The 27,436-nt window shown below is 37.2% G+C and overlaps 1 protein-coding gene across 2 annotated transcripts in view; it reads left to right on the top strand.

Annotated features, from left to right (window-relative positions):
* Positions 1-27,436, top strand: part of LMBRD1 (LMBR1 domain containing 1) — a 118,723-nt gene that overhangs the window by 20,621 nt on the left and 70,666 nt on the right. For both annotated transcript variants that reach the window (XM_025925288.2, XM_086707172.1), the window contains exons 4-5: positions 13,093-13,190; positions 15,324-15,391. In XM_025925288.2, coding sequence (XP_025781073.2) covers positions 13,093-13,190; positions 15,324-15,391 — 166 coding nt within the window. The remainder of the gene's footprint in view (positions 1-13,092; positions 13,191-15,323; positions 15,392-27,436) is intronic.

Genomic DNA, 27,436 nt, shown 5'->3' with positions numbered 1-27,436 from the left:
CCTGTCTGGGCTACTTGCACACTGCCAGGCTTGTGATGCTGGGGATCTGGCGTCTTAGCTGGGGTGGGTAGGCAAGGTGCACAGGGGCAGGAGGGGCAGGCTTAGCTTGCTTCTCCTTAGGTGATCCACTTCAGGAGGGGCCCTGTGGCAGCAGGAGGGAGTCAGATCTGCTGCCGGAGGTTTGGCTCCGCAGAAGCGCAGAGTTGGGTGTTTGCGCGGAGCGAGCAAGTTCCCTGGCAGGAACTGGTTCTCTTTGGGATTTTGGCTGGGGGATGGGCGGGGGAGATGGCGCTGGCGAGCGCCTTTGTTCCCCACCAAACTGAGCTCTGTCGTCCGGGGGCTCAGCAGCTCTCCTTCCCTTTGTCCTCCAGCCTTCCCGCTTTCTGAGCAGAGCTGTTAGCTTAGGACCTCCCAGACGCTAAGTCGCGCTTGCTGTCGGAACACAGTCCGTCAGGCCCCTCCGCTTTTTGCCAGCCAGACTCGGGGGCTCTGCTTGGCCGGCGAGCTGCCCCTCCGCCCCGGCTCCCTCCCGCCAGTCCGTGGAGCGCGCACCGCCTCGCCGCCCTTCCTACCCTCTTCCGTGGGCCTCTGGTCTGCGCTTGGCTCCGGCGACTCCGTTCTGCTAATCCTCTGGTGGTTTTCTGGGTTATTTAGGCAGGTGTAGGTGGAATCTAAGTGATCAGCAGGACGCGCGGTGAGCCCAGCGTCCTCCTACGCCGCCATCTTCCTTCTCTCTCCTTTTTTAGTTTTTTAAAATACAATTTATTGTCAAATTGGCTAACATACAGTATGTAAAGTGTGCTTTTGGTTTTTGGGGTAGATTCCCATGGTTCATCACTTACATGCAACAGTGCTCATCCCAACAAGTGCCCTCCTCAATGCCCATCACCCATTTTTCCCTCTCCTCCACCGCCTGCTTCCACCTTCAGTTTGTTCTCTGTATTTAAGAATCTCTTATGGTTTGCCTCCCTCCCTCTCTGTTTGTAACTATTTTTTTCCCGTTCCCTTCCCCATGGTCTTCTGTTAAGTTTCTCAAGATCCACATATGAGTGACAACATATGATATCTGTCCTTCTCTGACTGACTTATTTCACTCAGCATAATACCTTCCAGTTCCATCCACATTGTTGCAAATGGCATGATTACATTCTTTCTCATTGCCAAGTAGTATTCCATTGTATATATAAACCGCATCTTCCTTATGCATTCATCAGTTAATGGGCATTTAGGCTCATTCCTTAATTTGGCTATTGTTGAAAGTGCTGCTATAAGCATTGGGGTACATGTGCCCCTATGCATCAGCACTCCTGTATCCCTTGGATAAATTCCTAGTAATGCCATTCCTGGGTCATAGGGTAGTTCTATTTTTAATTTTTTGAGGAACCTCCACACTGTTTTCCAGAGTGGCTGCACCAGTTTGCATTCCCACTCACAGTGCAAGAGGGTTCCCGTTTCTCCACATCCTCACCAGCATCTGTTATTTCCTGGGTTGTTAATTTTAACCACTCTGACCGGTGTGAGGTAGTATCTCAGTGTGGTTTTGATTTGTATTTCCCTGATGAGGAGTGACGTTGAGCATTTTTTCATGTGTCTGTTGACCATCTGGACGTCTTCTTTGGAAAAGCTTGTATTAATGTCTTCTGCCCATTTCTTCACTGGATTATTTGTTTTTTGGATGTTGAGTTTGGTAAGTTCTTTATAGATTTTAGATACTAATCCTTTATCTGATATGTTATTTGCACATATCTTTTCCCATTCCGTTGGTTGCCTTTTGGTTTTGTGATTGTTTCCTTTAATTTCTTTTAAGGGAATTTTCATTTTACTTAATAGTTTCTCTAACTTTTTGTTTTGATTTTGTATGCATTCAGGGGTTGTAGCAATAGAGCCCAAACCAAAAGCGGGAATTATTCAAGACTGGTGTGTTCAGCCCTTCTGTAATTGTCCTATCACTTTATCCTAGAGACCCTTCCTTCTTCTGACACTGATTCTTGGGCTGTCATTTTTTGTGTAGATGTAAATTGAATTATATAGTGTATATTGTTTTCTGTTTGGTTTCTTTAGTGTTAAGCATTATGTTTGAGATTCATCTGTATTATTGCAGGCAACAGTACTTTGTTGATTGTCATTGCTATAAATATTCCATTGTATTAACATATCATAGCTTGTTTATTCTGAAATTCATGATCAGTTGAGTTCAGTTTTGGGCTGTTTCTTTCTTTTTTTTTTTTTTTTTCAATATATGAAGTTTATTGTCAAATTGGTTTCCATACAACACCCCGTGCTCATCCCAAAAGGTGCCCTCCTCAATACCCATCACCCACCCTCCCCTCCCTCCCACCCCCCATCAACCCTCAGTTTGTTCTCGGTTTTTAACAGTCTCCTATGCTTTGGCTCTTTCCCACTCTAACCTCTTTTTTTTTTGTTTCCTTCCCCTCCCCCATGGGTTTCTGTTAAGTCTCTCAGGATCCACCTAAGAGTGAGAACATATGGTATCTCTCTTTCTCTGTATGGCTTATTTCACTTAGCATAACACTCTCCAGTTCCATCCACGTTGCTACAAAGGGCCATATTTCATTCTTTCTCATTGCCACGTAGTACTCCATTGTGTATATAAACCACAATTTCTTTACCCATTCATCAGTTGATGGACATTTAGGCTCTTTCCATAATTTGGCTATTGTTGAGAGTGCTGCTATAAACTTTGGGGTACAAGTGCCCCTATGCATCAGCACTTCTGTAACCCTTGGGTAAATTCCTAGCAGTGCTATCGCTGGCTCATAGGGTAGATCTATTTTTAATTTTTTGAGGAACCTCCACACTGTTTTCCAGAGCGGCTGCACCAGTTTGCATTCCCACCAACAGTGCAAGAGGGTTCCCGTTTCTCCACATCCTCTCCAGCATCTATAGTCTCCTGATTTGTTCATTTTGGCCACTCTGACTGGCGTGAGGTGATATCTGAGTGTGGTTTTGATTTGTATTTCCCTGATGAGGAGTGACGTTGAGCATCTTTTCATGTGCCTGTTGGCCATAGTTTTGGGCTGTTTCAAATACTACTGGTTTGAGGATATAGTGTATCTGTATTTTTTTAAAAAGCATTTACTGCATTGTTGTCCACCATACGAATGCTCTTATTCAAAGAATCCTAGATTATTAGGTGTTATAATAAGTTCTTTTTGCTCTTCAGTGTTTCTCTAGTGAAAATAGATGTATGCATATTTGGATGAGGTAAGTTACGGAACTAAGGAAGAATAAGATGGACCAAGAAACTTTCAAACTCCTATTTCTATGCCATGCCTTTTCTATGCCATGCCTTAAGAGCACTTAAGAGGGCTTTTATGAAGTTTTTCGTTACTCCCTGTTGGTTAAATCCTGAAAAGTTGTACCTGGAGTCTTTACTATGCATTTTGAACGTAGGGTTTACAACCTCCTAGTGTCTAGTTTGAGATGAGTACTGTGGGACCTTGAAGTCATGTCTAGTTTGAGATGAGTACTGTGGGACCTTGAAGTCATTTAACTTCTTTATGACTACTCCACTTGTGAAGTGGTGATAAAGTAGTATCTACTTCATGGTATGAGGAGTATGAGACATGTGGTATCTGGTATCTGTTGTTGTTTTAATTCACATCAGCTAAGAGAGCAAGGAAAGTAAACCCCTGTGCAATGATACGGGAAAATTAGAAGAATTGACCTAACATCTCATCAGATTTACATTTTTTTGATTCTTTGTTTTAAAATATTTTTTTAAGGGTTATTTATTTTTGAAACAGAAACAGAGACAGAAACAGAAACAGAGTGGGGGAGGGGCAGAGAGAGAGGGAGACAGAATCTGAAGCAGGCTCCAGGCTCCGCGCTGTCAGCACAGAGTCCGACGTGGGGCTCGAACTCACGAATCATGAGATCGTGACCTGAGCTGAAGTTAGACACTTAACCGACTGAGCCATCCAGGCACCCCACATCTTTTTGATTCTTTATTGTTGTGAAAACATCTCTAAATTGCTTTTTTAGGTAAGATGGACTGAGACTAAATTGGAGGACTTTTTTTTTTTTTTGATTCAGTTTTGTGAAGTTCTTGATGAGATAGTTGTGCTTTCCTTCCCCCTTCTTAAAAGACTGTATTCTTAATCATTGGGGGAAGTTTTCTAAATGGCTTTGGATTACATTTGCTCAAGGCATTCTCTGGATAATGACTCTGTGAGACTTAGTGTCCTAAGGATTTGTTTCCAAGTGGAAATAGTAGAGGAAACAAACAACCAAAAAAAAAAAAAAAAAAAAAAAAAAAACCTTAAGGAAAATGACTATTCTTCAGACTACATATTCTAAGTTAAAGCCTATAAACAGTTTTGTTCTCTGAGTTGTATACTGTCAGATCATGCTCCTTGCTGTTTGAATCAGTGAGGTACTATTAACAGCAGTAGTAGTTACCTGTTGTGTGTACCAAATCACACCCAGATTTAGCAGTTTAAAACAAACATTATCTCACAGTTTCTCTGGGTCAAGAATCCAGATGCAGCTGACATAGAAGTGTTGCAAATATTGACAGATTTGATGTTTAGTCAACATATAATACTTTTATACTTGCAAAATATTTATTAAGCATGTAACATATGAAGTTTGAAGTCCCTTGTGTGCCTTTCCCTGGTGCCATCTCTCCTCCAACCCCCTTAGAAGTAATCACTATTCTGACTTTTTTAGTCTGTTAATCCCTTGCTTTGCCTTGCTGTATCTGCCATACTGTATCTTTGGTTTTACATTTTGAACTTTATACGAAATTACTTGTTTTCATTCAGCCTTACGTTTCTGAGATTCTTACGTGTTCTTGCATAAGGTGTAGTTTATTGTGTATGAATATAACACATGGTGATCAGTCTGGACATTTGGATTTTTTGCTACTAAAAACTGTGTGAGGAACATGTTTGTACACGTTTCCTGTTGCGTATGTGCAAAATACATACATAAAATTGATGGACCATAAGTTATGTGCATCTTGAACATTCTAAATAATGACAAATTATTTTCCTCAGTATTTATACCACTTTAATTCCCATGAAAAGGGTGTGATCCTTCCAATTGCTCTGTATCCTAAAGTTGGTGTTTTTGTTTTTGCTGTTATATTCCAATAGAACATTATTTACAAAAGCAGGTGGTGGGCCAGATTTGGCCTATAGGCTGTAGTTTCCTGGCCCCTGGCCCAACCTATTACAGTTATATAGAAAATAAAAATAAAAGCTGTGTGTGCAATCAACAACTAAAAGAAAACATCCCAAAGATTAAATTAGGTGGCATTTAGGTAGTTGAATTATATGTAACTGTTTTATTTTGTGTGTATATTTTTATTTGCAAAATTACCCAAATGAGTATATACTACCTTCAAAATGAAGGGGAGAAAAAAGAACATTTAAAAGTGTTCATGTATTGGGGCACCTGGGTGGCTTAGTTGGTTAAGTGTCTGACTTCAGCTCAGGTCTTGATCTCATGGCTCATGAGTTGGAGCACCGTGTTGGGCTCTGTGCTGACTGCTCAGAGCCTGGAACTTTCTTTGGATTCTGTCTCCCTCTCTGTCTACCCCTCCCCCGTTCGTTCACTTTCTTTCTCTCTCTCTCCCTCTCTCCCTCTCTCCCTCTATCCTTTTCCCTCCCTCACCCTCTCTCCCTCTCCCTTACCCTTTCTGTCTTTCTCTCTTTCAAAAATAAATAAACATTTAAAAAAAAGTGTTCATGCATTATCTGAGTTCTTGGAATAGCAAGGAAACTGTAACCTGAGATTAAAATATTGCTATAAAATACTACTGACAAGGGGTGCCTGGGTGGCTCAGTCAGTTGAGCATCTGACTTTGGCTTAGGTCATGATCTCCTAGTTAATGAGTTTGAGGCCCACGTCGGGCTGTGTGCTGACAGCTCAGAGCCTGGAGCCTGCTTTGGATGCTGTGTCTCCCTCTCTCTGCCCCTTTCCCTCTCATGCTCTGTCTCTCGAAAAATGAATAAACGTTAAAAAAATTTTTTTAAATACTACTGACAAGGCTAATATTATTTGGATAATATGGAACGGCAAGACTGTGGCTGTAGTTTCAGAATCCACAGTGTACTTTTTTTGGAGTATAGTTGACACACAGTGTTACATTAGTTTCAGGTGTTCTCTATGCCAAACTTTGATACTGCTATGTATTTTTAGTTTTTGCCAGTGTGGCAAGTGTGAAATGATAGGTCCTTAATCTTCATTTCTCTTATTTTGAAAAAGAAATTGCATGTTTTTAAAAAATTTATTGGCTTTTTCAATTTTCTATTTGAGTTACCTTTTTTAAAGTTAGGTTGTTTGTGTTTTTCTAACCGTTTTAAGACTTTTTTTTAATGTGCTCTGAGCTGTTCACACAGTGATTCCAAATATTTTATTTTTCCTCCCACTGAGTTCCACTCCCCCCATTTTTCTTATGAAAGTAGGGACTTCTGAGCTTTGATTTAGCCATATTCATGAACCCTATAATGATGACTGGAACATACTCATTAGATACTTGAGTTCAATACATTTTATCAGAGGAGATAATCATGTGAGGTGTTTTTTTTTTTTTTTAATCTTTTAAGTAATGTATTACATAGGTAAATTATTCTTCAACCAACTTTGCACTCCTAGGATAAACCTTGATTGGTCATGATGGTGGCTTTTTTGGTTTTTAAATCTCTTGTTGGACTTGTTTTGCTGTTACCTTATTTGGGATTCTCTTAAAAATTGACTGAGAGGTGAGACTGGTTTATAAATTTCCTGTATCTTATTATTCTTGTCAGGTTTGCATATGAAAACCCTGCTAGCTTCATAAAATGAACTGAGAAGTATTTGTATTATTACTATTATTATTATTTTAGAGAATGCTATGGACTAGTGAGCATTACATGGGACTCTGTCCCATAATCTGTACCCATGTTTAATAACTAAGGGATAGAAGTGAGTGTGGTAGTTTGTACAATTATTTCTAATGACCTAGTCACAAAACTTGTTTCTAATAACTGAGTTCTGCTGGTTAGAATTCTTAATAGCCAGATGGAAGCACTTCTAGTAAGGATGAAACAATAGTTTCATTGAATTAGAGGTATTACTTCCACCTAACCATTTGGTTTCCTTATTCTATTGAAATGAACAGGCAATAATAGTTACCATGTTGGCTGGAATGATTGATGCTGGTTATTAGGGGAAATAGAGTTGCTGCTACACAGTGAAGGCAAGAGGTATATCTAAAACCCAGGGGATTCTGGGGCATCTCATGATGCTAGCATGTTCAGTGGTAAAAGTTAATTGAGATCTGTTACACTCATGGCTCACAGGCTACCAACAGCTCTGGATAGTTCAGGAGTGAATGTTTGGGTTCTCCTATTTCTCGCGTCGTATTCTGTTTTAGGGCTTACACCTGTCTGCTATTTAACAGATTGGACATACATGGCATATATAGTATAGTGTTGTCCTTATTTTATTTTATTTTTTTTTTAGTCTCATTTAAAATAAGTCTGGAAATGGGCTATTCAGGGATCATATGGCAGTACTGTGGCATCATGAGGGTCGTAAACTTGTGTGTTTTTTTTTTTTTTTTTTCCTCTGCTCTCCATCCTTAGTACATGATTTCCATCTTATATAGTTACCAAAGTCCAAAATGATGGCTGGAGTTTAAGTTGTCATGTATCCATTTCAGGCAGGAAGCTGGAGAAAAGGGGAAGGACAAAAAGGGGCATAGCAGCTGAAATGAAAATGAGTATTTGGATATGCAGCTAGCAGTCCTGACCCCGGATTCTTTCAGCTGGGTAAATGGGATAATTTTAGAAGGCTTTTAGAATTCCCAGAATATCTTTATACTTGACCCTCTAAAACAAAATGCTTTGTAGTAATGATTAATTATATCTCACAATATTGACTAAATTATCCTTTGTTTTAGTGTTTTCATCGGTAGTTAGGAGGAACAAAGAATGTCTAAAAATTCAAAAGCCTAATTTATCCCAGTTGGGGCACTTGGGTGACTCAGTTAGTTAAAGCGTCTGACTCTTGATTTCACTTCAGGTCATGATCTCATGGTTCATGGGCTCGAGCCCCATGTTGGCTTTGGACTGACAGCATGGGGCCTGCTTGGGATTCTTTCTCTCCCACTCTGTCTCTGCTCCTTCCCTGCTTGCGTACACTTCCTCTCTCTTTTTCAAAATAAATGAACTAAAAAAAAAAAAAGCCTAATTTATCCAAATTCATTTTCCTGTGACTTGCAATTTAATGATAGACATTTTTTAAAAGGTAGATTGTCTGCTTTGTGTATATGAAAAGATCGTAACAATTATCATATATTCTTTGACCCAGTTTTTGTCCATATCCTTTTAAGATGGACATGACATGATTGCTCTCTGTTCATTTGTTTTTGCTGCTTTCTTGCTAAGTTTTTTAAAAAAGAATTTGTTTTATGAGTTTAATTCTTGCCAATTTTTGTGGACATGAGGTTCTAAAATTTGTTAATATGTTTTCTTTGATGTTAGTGGGACTATTAAACCAGTCTGTTTATCTTTTACTTGCTAGTAGCAATCTTTTAACAAAAACATTTACAAATTAAAGCAAACTTTATAAAGATGTAAGGATATCAGAGTGTCATCACTGTTAAGAATAGTTTTCCTTTGTACATAATTATCAATTTGAAGTAGAACTTTATTTTATTTTTTTTTAATTTTTTTTTTTTTCAACGTTTATTTATTTTTGGGACAGACAGAGACAGAGCATGAACGGGGGAGGGGCAGAGAGAGAGGGAGACACAGAATCGGAAACAGGCTCCAGGCTCTGAGCCATCAGCCCAGAGCCCGACGCGGGGCTCAAACTCACAGACCTTGAGATTGTGACCTGGCTGAAGTCGGACGCTTAACCGACTGCGCCACCCAGGCGCCCCTTGAAGTAGAACTTTAAAAGAAGCAATTTCTCTGTTTCATGATAGTGGTAGCAGCAACTTTTTTTTTTTTTTTACAGGTATATAAACTCAACCTGGACATTAGGGAACTAATCTGAAACACATAAAAATGTTAGTTTTTTTTTTCTTTACAGATTAACATTTATGGGCTAAAGGAAGGGATCTTTATGAAGGACACTGAAAAAGAATAGTCAGAAGATAGTTGATTTAGAGTGTGGTGTTAGCAAAGCAAAGATTTAGAGCAGTTGTTCTACATGTATTTTGAATCACAGACTGCTGAAGGGATATAGAATCTTCTCGGAATTGTGTCTGTTCCCCACTTCCTTCCTTCAGGTGTTGATTCCTAGAAACTGTCTCTTTTGGGATGTTCCTGTCAGCAACATATGCAAATTTTAGTTGCTGTACATCTTCATGTCTCTTTACAGTCAGTAGCTACCACAACCACTTTTTTGACTTGTGTTGCAATAAATTAGTTTTCCAGTTTTAGAACTTCCTTAAGTTCAGTCACAAAAAATGTACTCTTGTATCTGGGCTTGTTTTATTCCTTGTGTGTATCCGTAGTTTGTTCTTTTTTGTTACTATATACTAGTCATTTGTTTAAATACAATACCACTTAGTTTGTTTATCTGTTTACCTGTTGATGGACACTTGGATCGTTTCCAGTTTTTGGCCACTGTGAATAATGTTGCTGAGAACACTTTTGTTGTTCACCTGAGTCTGTTCATTTATCGCCTACCTTCAGGAAGGCCTGCTTGTGTGGCTGACCCTGGACTAACTCCTGTGAACCCAATGCTTGGATGTACTTTGTATTGTGCCTGTTTTACAAGTCCCCAGTAAAAGCCCTGGACTCTGTAACCTCAGCAGGCTTCTCTGGGCAGAAACACTTTGCATATTTTGCTGCTCTTCATTGAGAGAGGAATAGAATTGCTGGATCATGTGGTTGTTGTAAGTTTAACCTGGTAAGAAACTACTAAACGGTTTTCTGTATTGTTGCGCCACTGTACCCTGCCTCTAGCAAAGTATGAGAATGTCAGTTGCTCTACATTCTTGGCAGCACTTGGTATTGTCAGTTTAATTTTAGCTGTTCTTTTGGGTATGTGTATCTCATTGTCGGTTTAATTGACATCTTCTTGATGACTAATGATGAGGACCTTTTAAAGTGTGCTTGTTGGCCATTTTGTATATCTTCCATGGTGAAGTGTCTGTCTTTTGTCCACTTTAAAAAATGGGTTATTTGTATTTTAATCAGTTATAGGAATTAATTTTATAGTTTGTTATGCTAATTGAATACGATGTTAACTTATGTAGCTACAAGATCATTGATCACAGGAGTTCAGGAATACAAGTAATGTTTATGAAATAGCCATAGGCTGTTTGGGTACCTAAAGGCATAAGCCACCAAGTAGTAGACATAAGATAAGCAACATGCTGAGAGTGAAGCCAAGCCTTATTGCACCTGTTAATTTATGAAAATTTGGGGGATGTGGCTATCAGCCCACTAAACTCTGTTATGCTAATTTAGGGTCCCTCCTATTCTATATAAGTTATTTGATTAATTGATTATTTATTTATTTATTTATTTATTTATTTATTTATTTATATTTTGAGATAGTGTATGCACCTGAGCATTTGAGTGGGGCAGGGCCAGAGAGAGGGAGAGAGAGAATCCCAAGCAGATTCTTTGAGCTATTAGGGCAGAGCTCAAAAAGGGGCTCAATCTCAATAACCATGATATCATGACCTGAGCCGAAATCAAGAGTCCAAACACTTAACCGACTGATCCACCCAGGTGTCCCTATTCGATTATTTTAATCATAGTTATTAGAATAGTATTTAGAGTGATTTGTAGTTGTGTCCCTTTTATTTTTACTTTATTTTAAAGTTTTTAGAATACTTATTTTGGTTACATTTGGATTATGTGTTATTTCCTTTGGCTGTTAGATTTATAATAGAAATATTAATAATAACTACAGCTGATTCTTGAACAACACAGGTTTGAACTGTTAGTTACGCTTAATGTGGATATTTTCTGATAAATCCGTACAGTACTATAAATGTATTTTCCTTATGATTTTCTTAATAGCATTTTCTTTTCTCTAGCTGATGTTATGTAAGAATGTGTTGTATAATACATGTAACATATAAACTGTGTGTTAATTGACTGTTTATGTTATCAGTAAGGCTTCCAGTCAAGATTAGGCTATTAGTTAAGATTTAGGGGAGCCAAAAGTTATATGCAGATTTTCATCTCTGCAGGGAGTGTGCCTCAATACCCACATTATTGAGGGGTTAACTGTATTCTCAATCTTGTGATAGAAACACCAGTGTTCATTACCCTTAAAGAGTTACTGCCATTAATAGTTTCTCATAATATTAAAAGACTGCATATATTTCTTTTTTTTTAATATGAAATTTATTGTCAAATTGGTTTCCATATAATACCCAGTGCTCATCCCAATAGGTGCTCTCCTCAATACCCATCACCCACCCCCCATCAACCCTCAGATTGTTCTCAGTTTTCAAGAGCCTCCTATGGTTTGACTGCCTCCCTCTCTAACTTTTTTTTTTCTCTCTCCTTCCCCCATAGTCTTCTGTTAAGTTTCTCAGGATCCACATAGGAGTGAAAACATATGGTATCTGTCTTTCTCTGTGTGACTTATTTCACTTAGCATAACACTCTCCAGTTCCATCCATGTTGCTACAAAAGGCCATATTTCATTCTTTCTCATTGCCAAGTAGTATTCCATTGTGTATATAAACCACAATTTCTTTATCCATTCATCAGTTGATGGACATTTAGGCTGAATTCATAGTTTGGCTATTGTTGAAAGTGCTGCTATCAACATTGGGGTACACGTGCCCCTGTGCATCAGCACTCCTATATCCCTTGGGTAAATTCCTAGCAGTGCTATTGCTAGGTCATAGGGTAGATCTATTTTTAATTTTTTGAGGAACCTCCACACTGTTTTCCAGAATGGCAAGACTGCATATATTTCACTAAACATCTGTAGTGCCCAAATTTAGTTTGCTGACAGTTATTTTATGATTGCTCAATAAAAATCACCTTTTACTTTTCTATTGATTATTTAGGGCTGTTTGCTGAGTTTTATAGCTATGCTGCATTTCATGGGGGCTGTTTCATAAGTGGCCTCCAGATAAATGAGATAGTTCTAGCAAGTATTAAGATCATGTTTAAAAATTCTATAACTTATATAATCATTCCTTTCAACAGTAAAGTAATTGAGGTTATATTATACATTACTAACAAATCCTTTTTTTTTTTTTTTTAACAAAGGAGTATAATGATTATTATCCTGTGGTTGTCTTATATAATTATATTGTCCCTCTTTCCATGAACTTATGTACATGCAAATAAGTGTAAATCCACAGAAAATTTTAAGAACACATTTCTTAGGTTTATGAAGCCTCTAAAAGTTGTTTATGTTGTTTTTGTTGTTAAATATACTTTGGCTGTTCAAATTTTAAGTTTTAGACTGAATTAAAAAAATACTTTGGCTACTGGGTCAGAGTATCTTTAGTATTATTTTAAAGCAGATAAATAGTAATTTGTATCTGTTAACTTTGAATCTGATTTTACTGTTTTACCATTCTTAACTTTTCTCAGTTTTGATTTGTGTAAGATCAGTTTTATAACACTACATATTTTAAACTTAGATTGAGGAAATTATTTGTACCAAAAGAACAGTATCAATTATAGCTGTTTCTTTAACTTGAGTGACTGGCAAATGTTTTGTCAACTTTACTTGATTTTAAGTTGGAAGGAATATAAAAGTTAACATTCCCTTAAATGAGGTGGTTCTTAGGAAGTTCTTAGCACTGTGGTGAGTACATAGTAAGAGCTCAAATGTTAGCCGTCACACTTGTTATAGGCACAGTTATTATCATTATTATTGCTGAAAATTGACCCATAGTTAATTTGAATTATGATGGTGCTATTGATTTCTTGGGACAGGGATCAGAAAAGGCTGATTTGGATATTACAAATAAACATAGAGTTACAGGTATAAAGATCAGATGGGGGAGCAAATTTGGTATGTAAATGTGAATTTTGTTAAGTTAATTTGTATGTTAATATACACACACATAAGAATATATGTATAACAATTATTAAGTTCAAATGTATTCTGTAGAACTCAGTCTATTATTTCTTTCCACAGCCTTATATTCTGTTATATTATTCTGTGTGTTCTTCTGGATCCCTTTTGTCTACTTCTACTATGAAGAAAAGGATGATGATGATACCAGTAAATGCACTGTAAGTATGTTTATTTTAGAGGTCCCAATTTAGGGGGAAGAGGAAAGATTATTTCCTCAAAGGATGACATGACTGTTTGAATTTATTATAGAGTTGTGTTGTCTAATAGAAATACAATGTGAGCCAGGTGTGAAATTTCAAATTTTCTAATAGTGACATTAAAATAAGTAAAAAGGAGCAGTTGAAATTATTTTTAATGATACGTTGTATTTGATGTAATAGGTTCCAAGTAGTATTATAATTTCAAATAGAGGCAAAACACATTATTAATGAGATACTAAGTTTCTTTTTTCACACTAAGTCTTTGAAATTTAAAATGTATTTTACATTACAGCACATCTCAGTTTAAACTAGCCATATATCGAGCGCTCAGTAGCCACATGTGACTTGTTTAGAGCAGTTCTAGAACAGGGATTGGCAGACTTTTTCCCTAAAAGGCCACGGAGTAAACATTTTAGGCTTTGTGGGCCATATAGTCCCTGTCTCAACTACTCACTTTTTTTCTTGTACTGTAGAAGTAGCCAGAGACAATACTTAATGAGCATAATGTGATCCAGTAAAATAGGAAGCAGGCTGCATGGGGCCCACAGGACAGTCTGCTGACCCTTGTTCTAGAACGTAAAGAACACTTGCAGACAATTTTTACTAATCCAGGATAACACTCATATAAAAACCTGATGAATATAACATACATGCATGTTCCAAATTTCAGACCATTGTCACTTAATATTGGTATAAAAATCTTAACTGAAATACTACCAAATTTAATTCAGAGGTATCTTAAAAATACATTAATATAGTATAACTGAGTTGGGCCCATCTCTAGATTACATGGGTAATTTGGAATCAGCACACCTATTAATATATAGTAATTTAATAGGTCAAAGAAATTGTATGTTGAAAGGTATTTGCTAAAATTGAATAGTTTTTTCTGATTTAAGGGAAAAAAGCAGCATAAAAGGCATGTCTTTTGTCTTTTTATTGAGTTACAGGAATTTGTTTTATACCTTGGTTATATTTTGTATGTAAGCACAAAAAAATATATGCAGTTTTCACTCAAAAGCCAGAATTATGCTTAATCAGGTTTATTAAAACCTTAAAGTATTTGCATTAAAATCAGGAGCAAGTACATAACAATATTTTAACTGATTACCTGAGTGGTAAAAAGTACAATTTGTTAGAGAAAAAATAAGATGTTTAAATATTTATGAAGAGAGTCAAAATTAATTATTTGCAGATACCTGTGTAACTCTATTTGAAAACCCAACATATGTAAGGTACAGTGGCTGGTTAGGACATTAATGTTAAAAACTGAATGAGATACATGCTTTCTCTTTTCACTTGTTCTAAAGTTCATCTTCCCCAACTCTTTGGTTGATCTTAAGATCCTCCTTAACCTTTAGTTTTTTTCCTAAAGACTGTCTTAAGTCCTTTGTGAAGAATTTGTGAAGAATTCGTTTATATGAAGCATAAATTTAAATTTTAAAAAGTGATTTTTAGAGACTTCATTAGGCTGAGAGACAAAAAAAATTTTTTTTTTTTTTTTTTTACCAATTTAACCTTTTCTTTGAGGTTAACTTGTCTTTTCGTATTTAGAATATCCAGCTTTGTATTTTTCTTTGTCTTTGAACAAAGATAATGATAGATGTCTTATAAACTTACATATATGTTTTATGTATTTTTGTTTTATATAAATACATATTTTATATATAAAGTATATACACATATATGCATATTAAATATTTATTGCAATTATTATAACCCATTTCAATGAATTGGGGGAGAGGTATTATAGATTCTGATTGCTTCCTGTTTGGGGGAATATTTTATTAAATATTCTGATAATTTTACTAATGATGCTCACTGAAGAATTGATTATGTTTTTGAGTACTGATTTTCATAAGGTCTAATCATTGAAAAGATTTTAAAATCTAGTATGGTTTGCAGAGATACTTATGATGTGGCATATATATTGTTTTTTATTAAATTTTCAGATTCTTTTTTCAACAAGGAAATTTTATGCAGTTGAATATAAATGTACATTTGATATGAAAGTACTGTTACACTGTAGCAAGAATATTTTATATTTTAAAGGTCTTACTAAATGGTATACTTTTTCTCCTTGGCATCTAGCAAATTAAAACAGCATTCAAGTATACTTTGGGATTTGCTGTAATTTGTGCACTTCTTCTTTTAGTTGGGTAAGTCTTGATTTTTTCCCCCCTGAAAGTGGAAATAGTATATAATGGAAATAATAAAGACTCATTCAGAAAAATGTAGAAAGAAAATATAAGAAAAAGAATAAACCACCTTTTATATCATCACCAAGCAGTAACCACAATTATCCATTTTTGTCTGTGTTGTTCTGCCTAGACGTTTTTTTATGTGCTCAGATACATGCAGAGTGCCCTTCCCCCCATACATATGCCCTCCATGTTATAGTTTTACAGAAATGTGATTTCATTTTATGTAATTCTTGATAACCTACTTGCTGACATATTTTAGGTATGTCTTTAGGATAGTAGTGTAGATTCATTATTTTTGACAGTATTGCATTCTCTTTTTAGGATACAGTTTATTTAGGGGCCCCTGGGTGGCTCATTTGGTTAAGCATCCAATCTTGATTTTGGCTTGGGTCACGATCTCATGGTTTGTGAGCTTGAGCCTCGTGTTGGGCTCTGTGCTGACAGTACAGAGCCTGCTTGGGATTCTCTCTCTCTCTCTCTCTCTCTCTCTCTCTCTCTCTCTCTCTGCCTCTTCCCTGCTCACACTCTCCCTCTGTCTCTCAAAATAAATAAATGAACATTTAAAAAAAAAAGATGAAAGTTAAAGGATACAATTTATTTAATCTTCTAGTGACGACTACTTGGACATTTATGATGTTTGCAGTTTTTCCATTTTTATAAACAGTTCTTTGATGAAAACCCATCTGTGTATCTTTTCAAATCCAATGCATCAGTCTAAATCTTTGAATTAATGTTTGTCAGTGAGTTTCCTTCTTAAATCTTCTTCCTTAACGTTTTAATATCAATAAAGTTTTACAATTTTTTTTATACATTTAAAATTTTCTCTTTGGAAAACATTTGTCCTTGTTAATGGAAGACATTTCTCCTTATTAAAATAGGTTTTGATTCTTTTTTTTTTTTTTAATGTTAGGAAATGTGTGAGGTGCTAATAAGCTTTTAAAAGTTCCCTTTTGTAATTTGATCTCAGAAACTTCAATAAATAAAAAGTAGCATTTATCAAATGCAATTTGTAGTGGGAATAAAATTGATCAGTAATCCTTTGTTGTTCTGAGTTCTTAGAACACAAATGCTTTATAATCAAGGCATATTTCCAGTACTCTTTGTCTGCCTTGATGTGTCATGAAAAAAGAGTACTTATTGGAAGAACATTTTTTTAGTAGTTTTTCTATTTATTTTAGGTATTGAATATATTTTTTTAGTGTCTTTTGGCCTTTTAAAAAAGCCAGTTATGTTAATGTGAAAGTTAATGTGAAAGTCTCTTCTCTAGAAACATAAATTATCCAGAACAGAGATCAGTAAACTTGAAAAAAAATTTTTTTTAAATGTTTATTTATTTTTGAGAGACAGAGCATGAGCGGGAGAAGGGCAGAGAGAGAGAGGAAGACACAAATGCAGAGCAGGCTCCAGGCTCTGAGCTGTCAGCACAGAGCCTGATGCAGGGCTCAGACCCATGAACCATGAGTTCATGATGGGCTGACGTCGGATGCTTAACAGACTGAGCCACCCAGATGCCCCAAACTTTTGTTTTTTTAATGTTTATTTATTTTTGAGAGAGAGAAAGAGACAGCGCAAGCTGGAGACGTGCAGCAAAAGAGGGAAACACAGAATCTGAAGAAGTCTCCAGGCTTTGAGCTGTCAGCACAGAGCCTGACGTGGGGCTCGAACTCATGAACCATGAGATCATAACCTGAACCAAAGTTGGACGCTTAACCAACTGAGCCACCCTAGTGCCCCAGCACACTTTCTTAAAGCGTAGTTTTTTAAGTTAGAGGTCGATACGGTTTTTGTGGCAACTGCTCAACTTTACTGTAGCTCTATAGTAGTTGTAGACAATATGCAAACAGAAGGACGTGGTTCAGTTCTAATAACACTTTATTGACAAACACTGGCAGTCAGAAGTTTGCCAGCTCCTGATTTAGAGCATAACTGAGAACCATCAGTAAAACCACAAATCTTTATAACAGCCAGAGTATCTGTCCCAGATAAAAGGTATCCAAAGTGTGTGTGTGTGTGTGTTTAAGAGAGAGAGAGACCTTGAATGGGGTGGGGGATAAGTGTAGGGAGAGAGAGAGAGAGAAAGAGAGAAAGAGAGAGAGAGAGAGAGAGAGAGAAAATCTTAAGCAGGCTCCACGCTCAGCAAGGAGTCCAACACAGGGCTCAATCCCATGACCCTGGGTTCATGACCTGAGCTGAAATCAAGAGTTGGACACTGAACTGACTGAGCCATCCAGGCTCCTCCGGAAGTATATTTTTAAATTTACTCATTGTTTTCATGGCAGATTACCTTCAATCCTCATTTAGAGTAACATTTTGCACGATTGTGATATTTTTAACAGATCTCTAGATGACATTTATTTATTTATTTATTTATTTATTTATTTATAATTTTCTTTTTTTTTTTTTTTTTTTTTTTTACTGTTTTATTTACTTTTAAGACAGAGACAGAGCATGAATGGGGATGGGGCAGAGAGAGATGAAGACACAGAATTTGAAGCAGTCTCTAGGCTCTGAGCTGTGAGCACAGAGCCCAACACAGGGCTCGAACTCAGGAACTGTGAGATCATGACCTAAGCTGAAGTTGGATGCTTAACCAACTGAGCCACCCAGGCGCCCCAACATTTATTTATTTAGAAGCAGTATACTAAAAGTTAAGCAAATGTTTCTTGCAAATATACCAATAACAAGAAGTGACAGTTTGACCAGCCATTTTGAAGACTGTAACATTCACTTTTTTCCCACATATTATTGTGTACTAGTTATGTTGCAGATACCGTGCAAGGTGCTGGTGAAACAGCACTTAACAGAAAAGACAACTCCTTTTCTTCATGGCATACATTTAAGAGAGGCTTAGAGGGGCAGAGAAAGAAAATATACAAAAATAGGTTGTGTTGAGGTTGTGAAATGTTAGGGAAGGCACTGATGAGAAGTTAATATTTGAGAAGACATTTGAAGCAAGTGAGAGAGCCATGAATATTTGTGGGGGGAAGAGCATTCCAGCAGATGAAAAGCCCTGAGGCAGCCCTGAGCCCTGGCATGTTTGAGACAAAGTGAGGAAACTAGTGTGGCTGGAGTGGAGTGAATGAAGGCTGCAGTAGCTGAAGATAGGGTCAGAGGTAACTAGATCTGCCAAATTTAGTAAGATATCATAGGCTTTTGTTAGGACTTTGACATTTCTTGTGGGAGAGATGACAAGCTATTAGAGAGGTTTTGTTATTGAGGAACATAATCTGACATTTTAAAAGGATCCCTGGATGATGTTTTGAGATTTGACATTATGGGGCTAAGGGTAGAAATAAGAGATCTGTGAGGAAGCATGATGGCAAGGCATGATGGTAGCCATTGGAAAAAGAGCCAGCAGGATATTCTGATAGGATAGATAGGGAGGGTGTGAGAGAAAGAGAGATTGAGGGTGTACCTACTTTTAGCCAAACTGCAAAGTCTTAGGAACATTTCTCTCACTTTTAACACCAACTACAACTTTGGGAAATTCCTAAAACCATTCTTAGGTTTCATAATTCTCTAGAAAGATTAAAATAAATCACTGATAGCTGTTATGTTTATTGTTACCGTTTATTATAAGAAGTGAATACAGGTTAAAATCAACCAAAAGAAGAGATGCATAAGATAGAGTCTGGGAGGATTCCAGATATGAAGCTTCCATTGTCCTCAAGATATGTAACTCTTCTGGCATTGATGTATGACTGTATACGTGGAGTATTGCCAACCAGGGAAACTTACATGAGCCTTAACATTCAGAGTTTTTATTGAGACTCTATTATGTGGACAAGTCTATTGATTGATTGCCCACAGTTATCTCAGCCTCTAGGTCAATGGATGCCATATGACCTAGAGTCCACCACCGTAAATCATATGGTTGGTCTTTCTGGCCCACGACTTAAGATTGGGTGTTGCCAGCTCCTGCCCTAAATAAAGATACTCCTATGAGGCATGACAATTGGGTACCTGGTGGAGCCGTGGGCAAAATTCACACCTCTTTTTGGGCAAGGCCAAATTCTTTGCTACGCAGAAAGGTGAAGTTGTCATCAACTGAGATAGGCACTTCTGAAGGAGGAGCAGGTTTGATGGGAGAATATCAGAAGCTCAGTTTAGTTCATGGTACATTTTATAGGCATTCAGGAAGAGATGATGAGTAAGCCGCTAGATTAAGCATTAGAAAAGTCAGAGTTTAGTCTCTGCTCTTCTAATAGCAGTATCTAGCTCCAATGAGAAAATGAGGTTTTTTTTTCCTTTGTAAAATATGAAAGATAAGCTGAAGAATTGCTAAGTGTTACTCCCTGTGCTACCTCCTGCCTTTTTCAATACTATGGTCCTTTTGTAATTGAATTGATAATGTTGGCTCTCATGGTGGATAACAGGTGAGAAAGAATGGCATAGAAAAGCACCCATACAGGTGGAAGGCTTTGATTAAGGTGGAAGGATATTTCCTCCATTGTTACAAGAACGATAAAAATGAAAAGAGGTACAGGTAGGTTCTTAGGTTTTGTGTGCAAATAAAAGTATTCCTCTTTGGCCTCTATTTTCTCATTGATATTTGAGATCTTTAGCTGAGAGCACTGATAGAAAAGGACATATGTGGACTCCTGTATTTCACAAGCCTGAAATTTGTGAATAAAAGACTAGTAATTGTTTTGGTTACCCAAGGTAGTGTTCTTCTCATTACCACATTTGAATGAGGTATATACATTTAGGTTAAGTGATTGACTAAATTTCCTGAAATTTTCTTGATGGTGACCTACTCCTCATTTTTGTTAAGTGATTTTTTTTTCTTTTAAAACAGTAGATAATTTTATGGCAAAAACATTGCTGAGGTTTAATTCATGCAACTAACATTTTTGGAGCACTTTGTTGGGTAGTGTGCAAAGTCTTGGGGATAAAGATGGAGGGTCATTGTCTATTTCCTCAAGGTTCACAGTGGGGAGAGAGACATAAATATATAACTTGAGTTATAACATTTAAGTGCTGTAATAAGAGATAGGTACCAGGTTTTGATGATGGAGTAGCAAGTTCCTATTCTTTTTTTTTTTTTTCCTAACATTTTATTTATTTTTGAGAGAGAGACACAGAGAGAGAGAGAGAGACAGAGTATGAGCAGGGAAGAGGCAGAGAGAGGGGGAGACACAGAATCCAAAGCAGGCTCCAGGCTCTGAGCTGTCAGCACAGAGCCAGATGTGGGGCTTTAACTCACCAACTGTGAGATCATGACCTGAGCTGAAGTCAGACGCTTAACCAGCTGAGCCATCCAGGTGCCCCAGCAAGTTCCTATTCATATAATAGGAATTCTGCATTGAAGAATCAGGAGAGACCTACTAGGGAATAATATTTGAATTGAAGTTTGAGGAGTGGAAATTGATCAGCTGACTAAATAAAAAAGTTGAATAGCATGTATAGTGTATTAGTCTTTTCAGAGTGCTGTAAATAATAGACATTTATTTTCTCATAGTTCTAGAGACTAGAAATCCGTGATCAGGATGTTTGCAGATCATGTCCTACAGGATCTTTCCTCTGTGCTGTCACTCGGGGAGAGAGTGCTCTCTGGTGTTTCTTCCTCTTCCTAAAGGACTCAATTCCATGGGGCTAGGATCCCACCGTTATGACCTCATTTAAGTGATTACCTTCCTGAAGGCCCTGTATCCAAAACCCTTCACATTTGCGGTTAGAGCTCCAACATAGGGATTTTGTGAGGACAAATTCAGACCATAACATTCTGTTCTCTGGCCCCCCAAAATTCATGTCCTTCATACATGTGAAATACATTCATCCCATCCCAGCAGCCCCCAAAGTGTTAACTCAGCATCAATTGTAGGTCTAAAGTCTCATCTAAATATCCTCTAAATCCAGTATAGGTGAGACCCGAAGTATGATTTATCCGTCTGAGTCAAAGGAGTCAAAATTCTTCATTAGCAGTGAGCTTGTGAAAACAGACAAATTTTGTGCCTCAAAGGTAGAATGGTAGGACAGGCATAGGATGGATGTTTCTATTCTAAAAGGGATAAATTGGAAGGAATGAAAGGATTATGCATCCCATGCAAATCCAAAACCTAACAAGGCAAATTATTCGATCTTAAGGCTCAAGAATAATCATCCTTGGTTGAATGCTCCACTGTCCAGGCCCATTGAGGGGTAGGTAGTAGAATCACTACTATGGCCCTAGGTATTGGGCCTATCCTCTTAGTTCTGGGCATAGGTCCTGCTCCCTTGACTCCTTGCAGCAGTTGCCCTGTGGCCACAACTGAGGAAATAGAAGAGGAAGCAACCTTTTCCCTGGGCCTATAGTGGGAGTGGCAGCCCTCATTATAACTGAATTGCTTTTGGATACTTTTTCTTGAAGGATAAAGCATGTTCTCAGCTAAATAATTCTGTTTTCCTGTCCTGTGAATCCCCCAAATCTGATAACCTTACTTATTTTGTCCCATCTGTGTTCCCTTTATGTCAAATTGGCAGTGTTTCTGCTAGTATCATCCCACCATTGTTCCTGGCTTCTGGTGAGATGGCTGATTAAATCCGTGGTTTCCACCCTTATTAATCTCCTTATCAGCCTGTTCAGCCACCATCTTAGAACAGGCTTCATTATTTTTTACAATACTTTTGGGCCAGTTCCTTTTTGCTTAACAGTTCCTTTACCTTACCTGTCTCTTCTCTCAGTTTTCTGTAAACCGTAAGGAGAAACCAGCCTACTCCTTCAACACTTTGCTTAGAATCCTCCTCAGCTAAGTACCCAATTTCATCTCTTAAAAGTTCTGCTTTTCATAGAACCACAAAACAATTCAGCCCAAAAGTCCTTGTCACTGTATAACATGTTATCTTCTTTCTTTTAGTTTCCAATAATATGCTCTTCATTTCTAGCTAAGATTTTACCTGGATGACCTTTAGCAGCCATATTTCTACCAACATTGTATTCATGAGATGATCTATGTCTTTTCTAAGACAGCAATGGTTGCTCTTTTTTCAGTTGTTCCTAGAATTGTGTTTAGCATCCATATTTTTTATCAATAGTCTCTTTGTTAAAATACAAAATTCCACTGGGTAAATTTGAAGATCTAGTTGGCTTTATTCAGCAATTCATGAATTGGACAGCATCCATCTAGCAAATAGAAAGGAGCTCTAAGGAGTTAATGCAAAATGGAAGGCTTCTAGAGGGAGAAGTTGGTGAGATAAGGAAATTCAAAGAGTGAATTGTTTCAGGGAAGGTCACCTTCCCTGAGGGGAAGGCAGGGGATTTTATCAGGCAGATTACCTTACTAGTACTGACTAGGAAATTTCAGATTGATTAGTTTAAAATTCCACTTCTAGGGGCCCCTGGGTGGCTCAGTCAGTTGGGGGTCTGACTTCGGCTGGGGTCATGATATCTGGGCTCCTGGGTTTGAGTCCCGTGTTGGGCCCTTTGCTGACAGCTTGGAGCCTGGGGCCTGCTTCTGTGTCTCCGTCTCTCTGCCCCTCTCCTGCTCAAGCCCTCTCTTTCTCTCAAAAATAAAATAAGAAGATTAAAAAAAAATTTTTTTTTAAATTCCACTCCTGGGAGAGGCTGCAACTGCAATTAGGTTAGGTATTAAATATTGGTGGGATTCAGCACAAGTGACTCCATTTGGGACTTTTTTTTTTTTCTTTTATTCTTTTTTCACACCTTCAGGGCAGCCTAGGCTTTTTCTGGCATACACCTTAAAACTCTTCCAGCTTTTGCCCATTACTGAATTTCAAAGAGACAGCCACTTTTTTAGGTATTTGTTACAGTAGGAATCCACTTTATGGTATCAAAATCTATAACTGTCTACTTGGGCTGTGGTAACAAAATAGCACAGACTGGGTAGCTTATCCAGTGAACATTTATTTTCTCACAGTTCTGGAGTTGTGAAGGCTAAAAGTCCATGATCAAGGTGTCAGCACATTTGGTTTTTGGTGAGGATACCTTACTTGTAGATAGCTACCTTTTCACTGTGTCCTCACATGGTCTTTACTCTGTGCTAGCAGGGGGAGAGAGAGCTCTCTAGTGTCTCTTCCTCTTCTTATAAGGACACCAATCCTGTTGGATTACAGCCTTACCTGTAGGACCTCATTTAACCTTAATTGCCTCCCTAAAGGTTCAATATCCAAATGCCATTAAATTGGTGATTAGGGCTTTAACATATGAATTTTAGGGGGACCAGTTGAGTTCATAACATTGTGGTAACTGAGAGGCTGTAGTTAGCATGGAGTATTTGAAGAATGACCTAAAACATACAATGTGAATTTAAACTCTCACAGTATTGAAAAAAAGTATGTTGTGACGTTTCAGGTATTTGTGTGGGTGACAGGCTATGGCATTACCCAGGTAGGTGAACTCTGGGTTTTATATACAATGTTTAAGAAATTTCCAGTTTTATCCTGCTGATCAGTTGAAAGACAGTGAAGATGTATATACATTTATGTTTGTGAATGCATGAAAGTAATTATATATGAATTTATTTTAAGAGTTGCAACACCATGAAGGATGCATTTGAAAGGGGCATTTGGGAATTGGGTTGGAGAATTGAAATATAAATGATAGGAAGACCAGTTGGGTAATTATTGTAATAGTTCAGCTGACAGATGAGGGTCTAAACTAGAGTAGTTACAAAGAGAACAGACTGGAAGAAACTGATAAAATATTTGGAAGATAAATATGACTTGGTGATTGAGTGTAAGATGTGAAAAATCTTACTTTCTATTCTACTGAGTTTATCATTTCAGTTTCATATCTACTGAAATTCATTAGCCTTTCCATTGTCTCTTCCTTTAAGTGATAATCTGTATTAAACTAATATAGTGAGTCAAATTGGGTATAAAATATTTTTACTAAGCAGTTTTTCAGTTTTACTATTTTAAGAGTGTAAGAGTGGGGCGCCTGGGTGGCGCAGTCGGTTAAGCGTCCGACTTCAGCCAGGTCACGATCTCACGGTCCGTGAGTTCGAGCCCCACGTCAGGCTCTGGGCTGATGGCTCAGAGCCTGGAGCCTGTTTCCGATTCTGTGTCTCCCTCTCTCTCTGCCCCTCCCCCGTTCATGCTCTGTCTCTCTCTGTCCCAAAAAAAAAAAAAAAAAAAGAGTGTAAGAGAAATTTATAACCTTATGAGGCCGCAGTTCTCATCTTGATCTAGTATGGTGTGTCTTTGGAAGCTGAAATTCTCTGTCTGCATTTTTTTTTTTTTTTTTTTTTGGGAGAGACTGAGATTAAGAAAACATCTGTACTTTCTACCACACAAATCTCATTATACTCGTTGGTTTTTTTAGTGTCATCATCATTTAGTAAATGGCTGATAACCTTATTAAATGCTGCCTCCTCATCAAAATTGATGTATTTATATTCCAGACACATCTGACTTTAGTTTTAGTTGCCATTGCATCTGTTAGGAGAAACTCCTTTCTCTTCATAGATCTTTGTCTATAGGCTGACATTTGGCTGGTGAACACTAGTTTGCCCCTTCTGGTGGTTAAGAGGTTGAAACGCTTCCATATGAGTCAGCTGCTGCTCTGCCTTCTTGAGTCTTCTTACCCCACCCTAGGCCCATTTAAAGGGTAAAGCCTGGTTCAGCAGTGTCTTCCAGAATTAAGGCCAGTGTCTCTGTTGACTGGTTCATGTCTTTGCCATATTGGTTGTTAAATGTTTTGGATATTATTGTCCAGGATATATAGATGAATTTAGTTGTAACTCTTGAATTCTGCTTATAGATGTTTATCTTAGTTTATGTGAAAGTATTTTGCAAATGTTTCTTAGATTATACAGTCCTGATGGCAAGATTCCCCTAACTGAGGAGAACCTGTTTGGGGTTTGTGCTTTCATTACTCCCTATAGTTCCTACCTAAAAATCAGTGCTAAAATGTTAACTCTACTGGATCTCTTCACAATCAGTATTTTTCCTGAAGTCATCCTGACAGTAGTTTGGGCCATTTGAACTTTAAATTTTTTTTTTTTTTTTTGGTTTTCTAAAGAAACTTTAGAAAGTTTCTTTGTTAAATATTTGAACTGCTAAAGAACCCAGCTCAGGAGTTTGAATATGTAAGTGTCATCAACAACTAAGAGTTAATTTTCTTCTACTTTTGGGTAGAACCTTTGTTTACCTAAAACTGACATAGATAAAAAATATTCTAAGTATGAATACTAGTTTTAGATATTTGTAATACATATTTCTGTTTAAGTACTATAGGTGATATTTTGTGCAACACAGAAGTTTTTCCTCCTACTCACAGAATTGGTCACTGCCAACTTACAAATTCAAAATAAACTTTTTAAAATATAATAAATATATATATCTGGAAAAAACTCTGTCCAAATAAAATAGATACTATATAGATAGTTTTTTCTTTCTTGCTTTATACTTTTATTGAAATGCAAATAAATAAGTTAATATCATCATAGAAGTATAATTTGCAAGAGGTTTATTTTTTTATGTTTTGATTCTACTTGACTACTTTTATTTGTTTTTTGATTTTATGGCCAGGGCAACAAATAATGAACTTTTTACATTTATTGCTCTAATTTTGTCACTTTTCTTTCTGGAAGTGGTGTGAACTAAGTCTCCAAGATTGAGTGTAGTAAATGGACATCAATGCAAATAGTTAAAAATTTAAATAACCTCCTGACATGCTCTGATCATTCACCTTTTTATAAGAATAAAAAGTATCAGTAGTACCAAGGGGTAAAGGTTTAAAACAGAAAAGTAGAATGATTGCTTTGTTTTACTTGCACACATTATCAGAGTGAATACCTTACTGTATATATTGTTGAACTCATTTAGTATTTCGTCTTTACAGAAGAGGATAGATCTTTGTGCTTTGCTTACAATTAAATTAGGTTAGAAAGGAGGTAGTGTTAGAGTCATTTCTTACATTCCTGTTTGATTCTCTACATGTACAATTTAAGGGATACCCAGCCCTTTACCTTAATCTTGTTTCTGAGTTAGGCACTAAAGTGACTGTCAACCTTCTTCCTTCTCTTCCCTTCTCTTTTCTTTCTCTTGTTTATTTCATCTCTGTCTTCCATTTTCTCCCAGTTTAAGCATCTAGAGTAAGTCCTAGGAAGCTAGCTCACTGTTACTTCCATGATGCCCCTTCAACTGTGGATTGAAAAATAAATAGAAACTACTTTAATTATATGTATTGGTTAGAATCTTGAATGACATAAAAAAATGCTAAGAAGAGAGTAGAAATTGCCCTAGCTTCACAACATGATATTTACCATTTATTTTGATATATTTCTGTTCTATTTATATAAATATGTTGAAATCATTATATATATTCTGTTCTTCTGATTTAAGACAAATTCTTGACCTTTTTTGTAGTATGGCCTTTTTGGTTTTTAGCCCATGTCTCCTTTTCAAAATTATCTTATCTTTACTTTGAGAGAGCAGGAGAGAGCGCCTTCAAGCCAGGGAGAGACAGAAGGAGAGGGAGAGAGAGAAACTCAAACAGGCCCCATGCCCAGCATGGAGCCCCGATGGAGAGAGGGGCATGATCTTATGACCTTGAGATCATGACCTGAGGCGAAATCAGGGGTCAGATGCTTAACCAACTTGAGCCACCTAGGTGCCCTCTTCTCAAAATATTTTAAATGCAAAAAATAAAATACATAGGACTACAAAGAAAACTAATTATACTGAATACAGTAATAAAACTAAAAGAAATTTATAATGTAGTAAACACATATGTAAGAAACTTACCACACCCCTCTGTACATGGTGCAGATTTGGTTTGTTAATGTGTGTGTGGTGGTGGGGGAGGTTAATCTTTGTATAAAAAAATCACTAGACGGGCACCTGGGTGGCTCAGTTGGTTGGGCAGCCAACTTTGGCTCAGGTCATGATCTCACAGCTTGTGAGTTCAAGCCCTGTGTCGGGCTCTGTGCTGACAGCTCAGGGCCTGGGACCTGCTTCAGATTCTGTGTCTCCCTCTCTCTCTGCCCCTCCCCTGCTCACACTCTGTCTCTGTCTCTCAAAAATAAATAAACATTGAAAAAAAATTTTTTAATTACT

The sequence above is a fragment of the Puma concolor genome, chromosome B2 (genome assembly GCF_028749965.1).
Source record: "Puma concolor isolate L17-30 chromosome B2, mPumCon1.1.hap2, whole genome shotgun sequence".
NCBI lineage: Eukaryota > Metazoa > Chordata > Mammalia > Carnivora > Felidae > Puma > Puma concolor.
The sequence above is the reverse complement of the archived record's forward strand: the minus strand, read 5'-3'. Positions and strand labels throughout refer to the sequence as shown.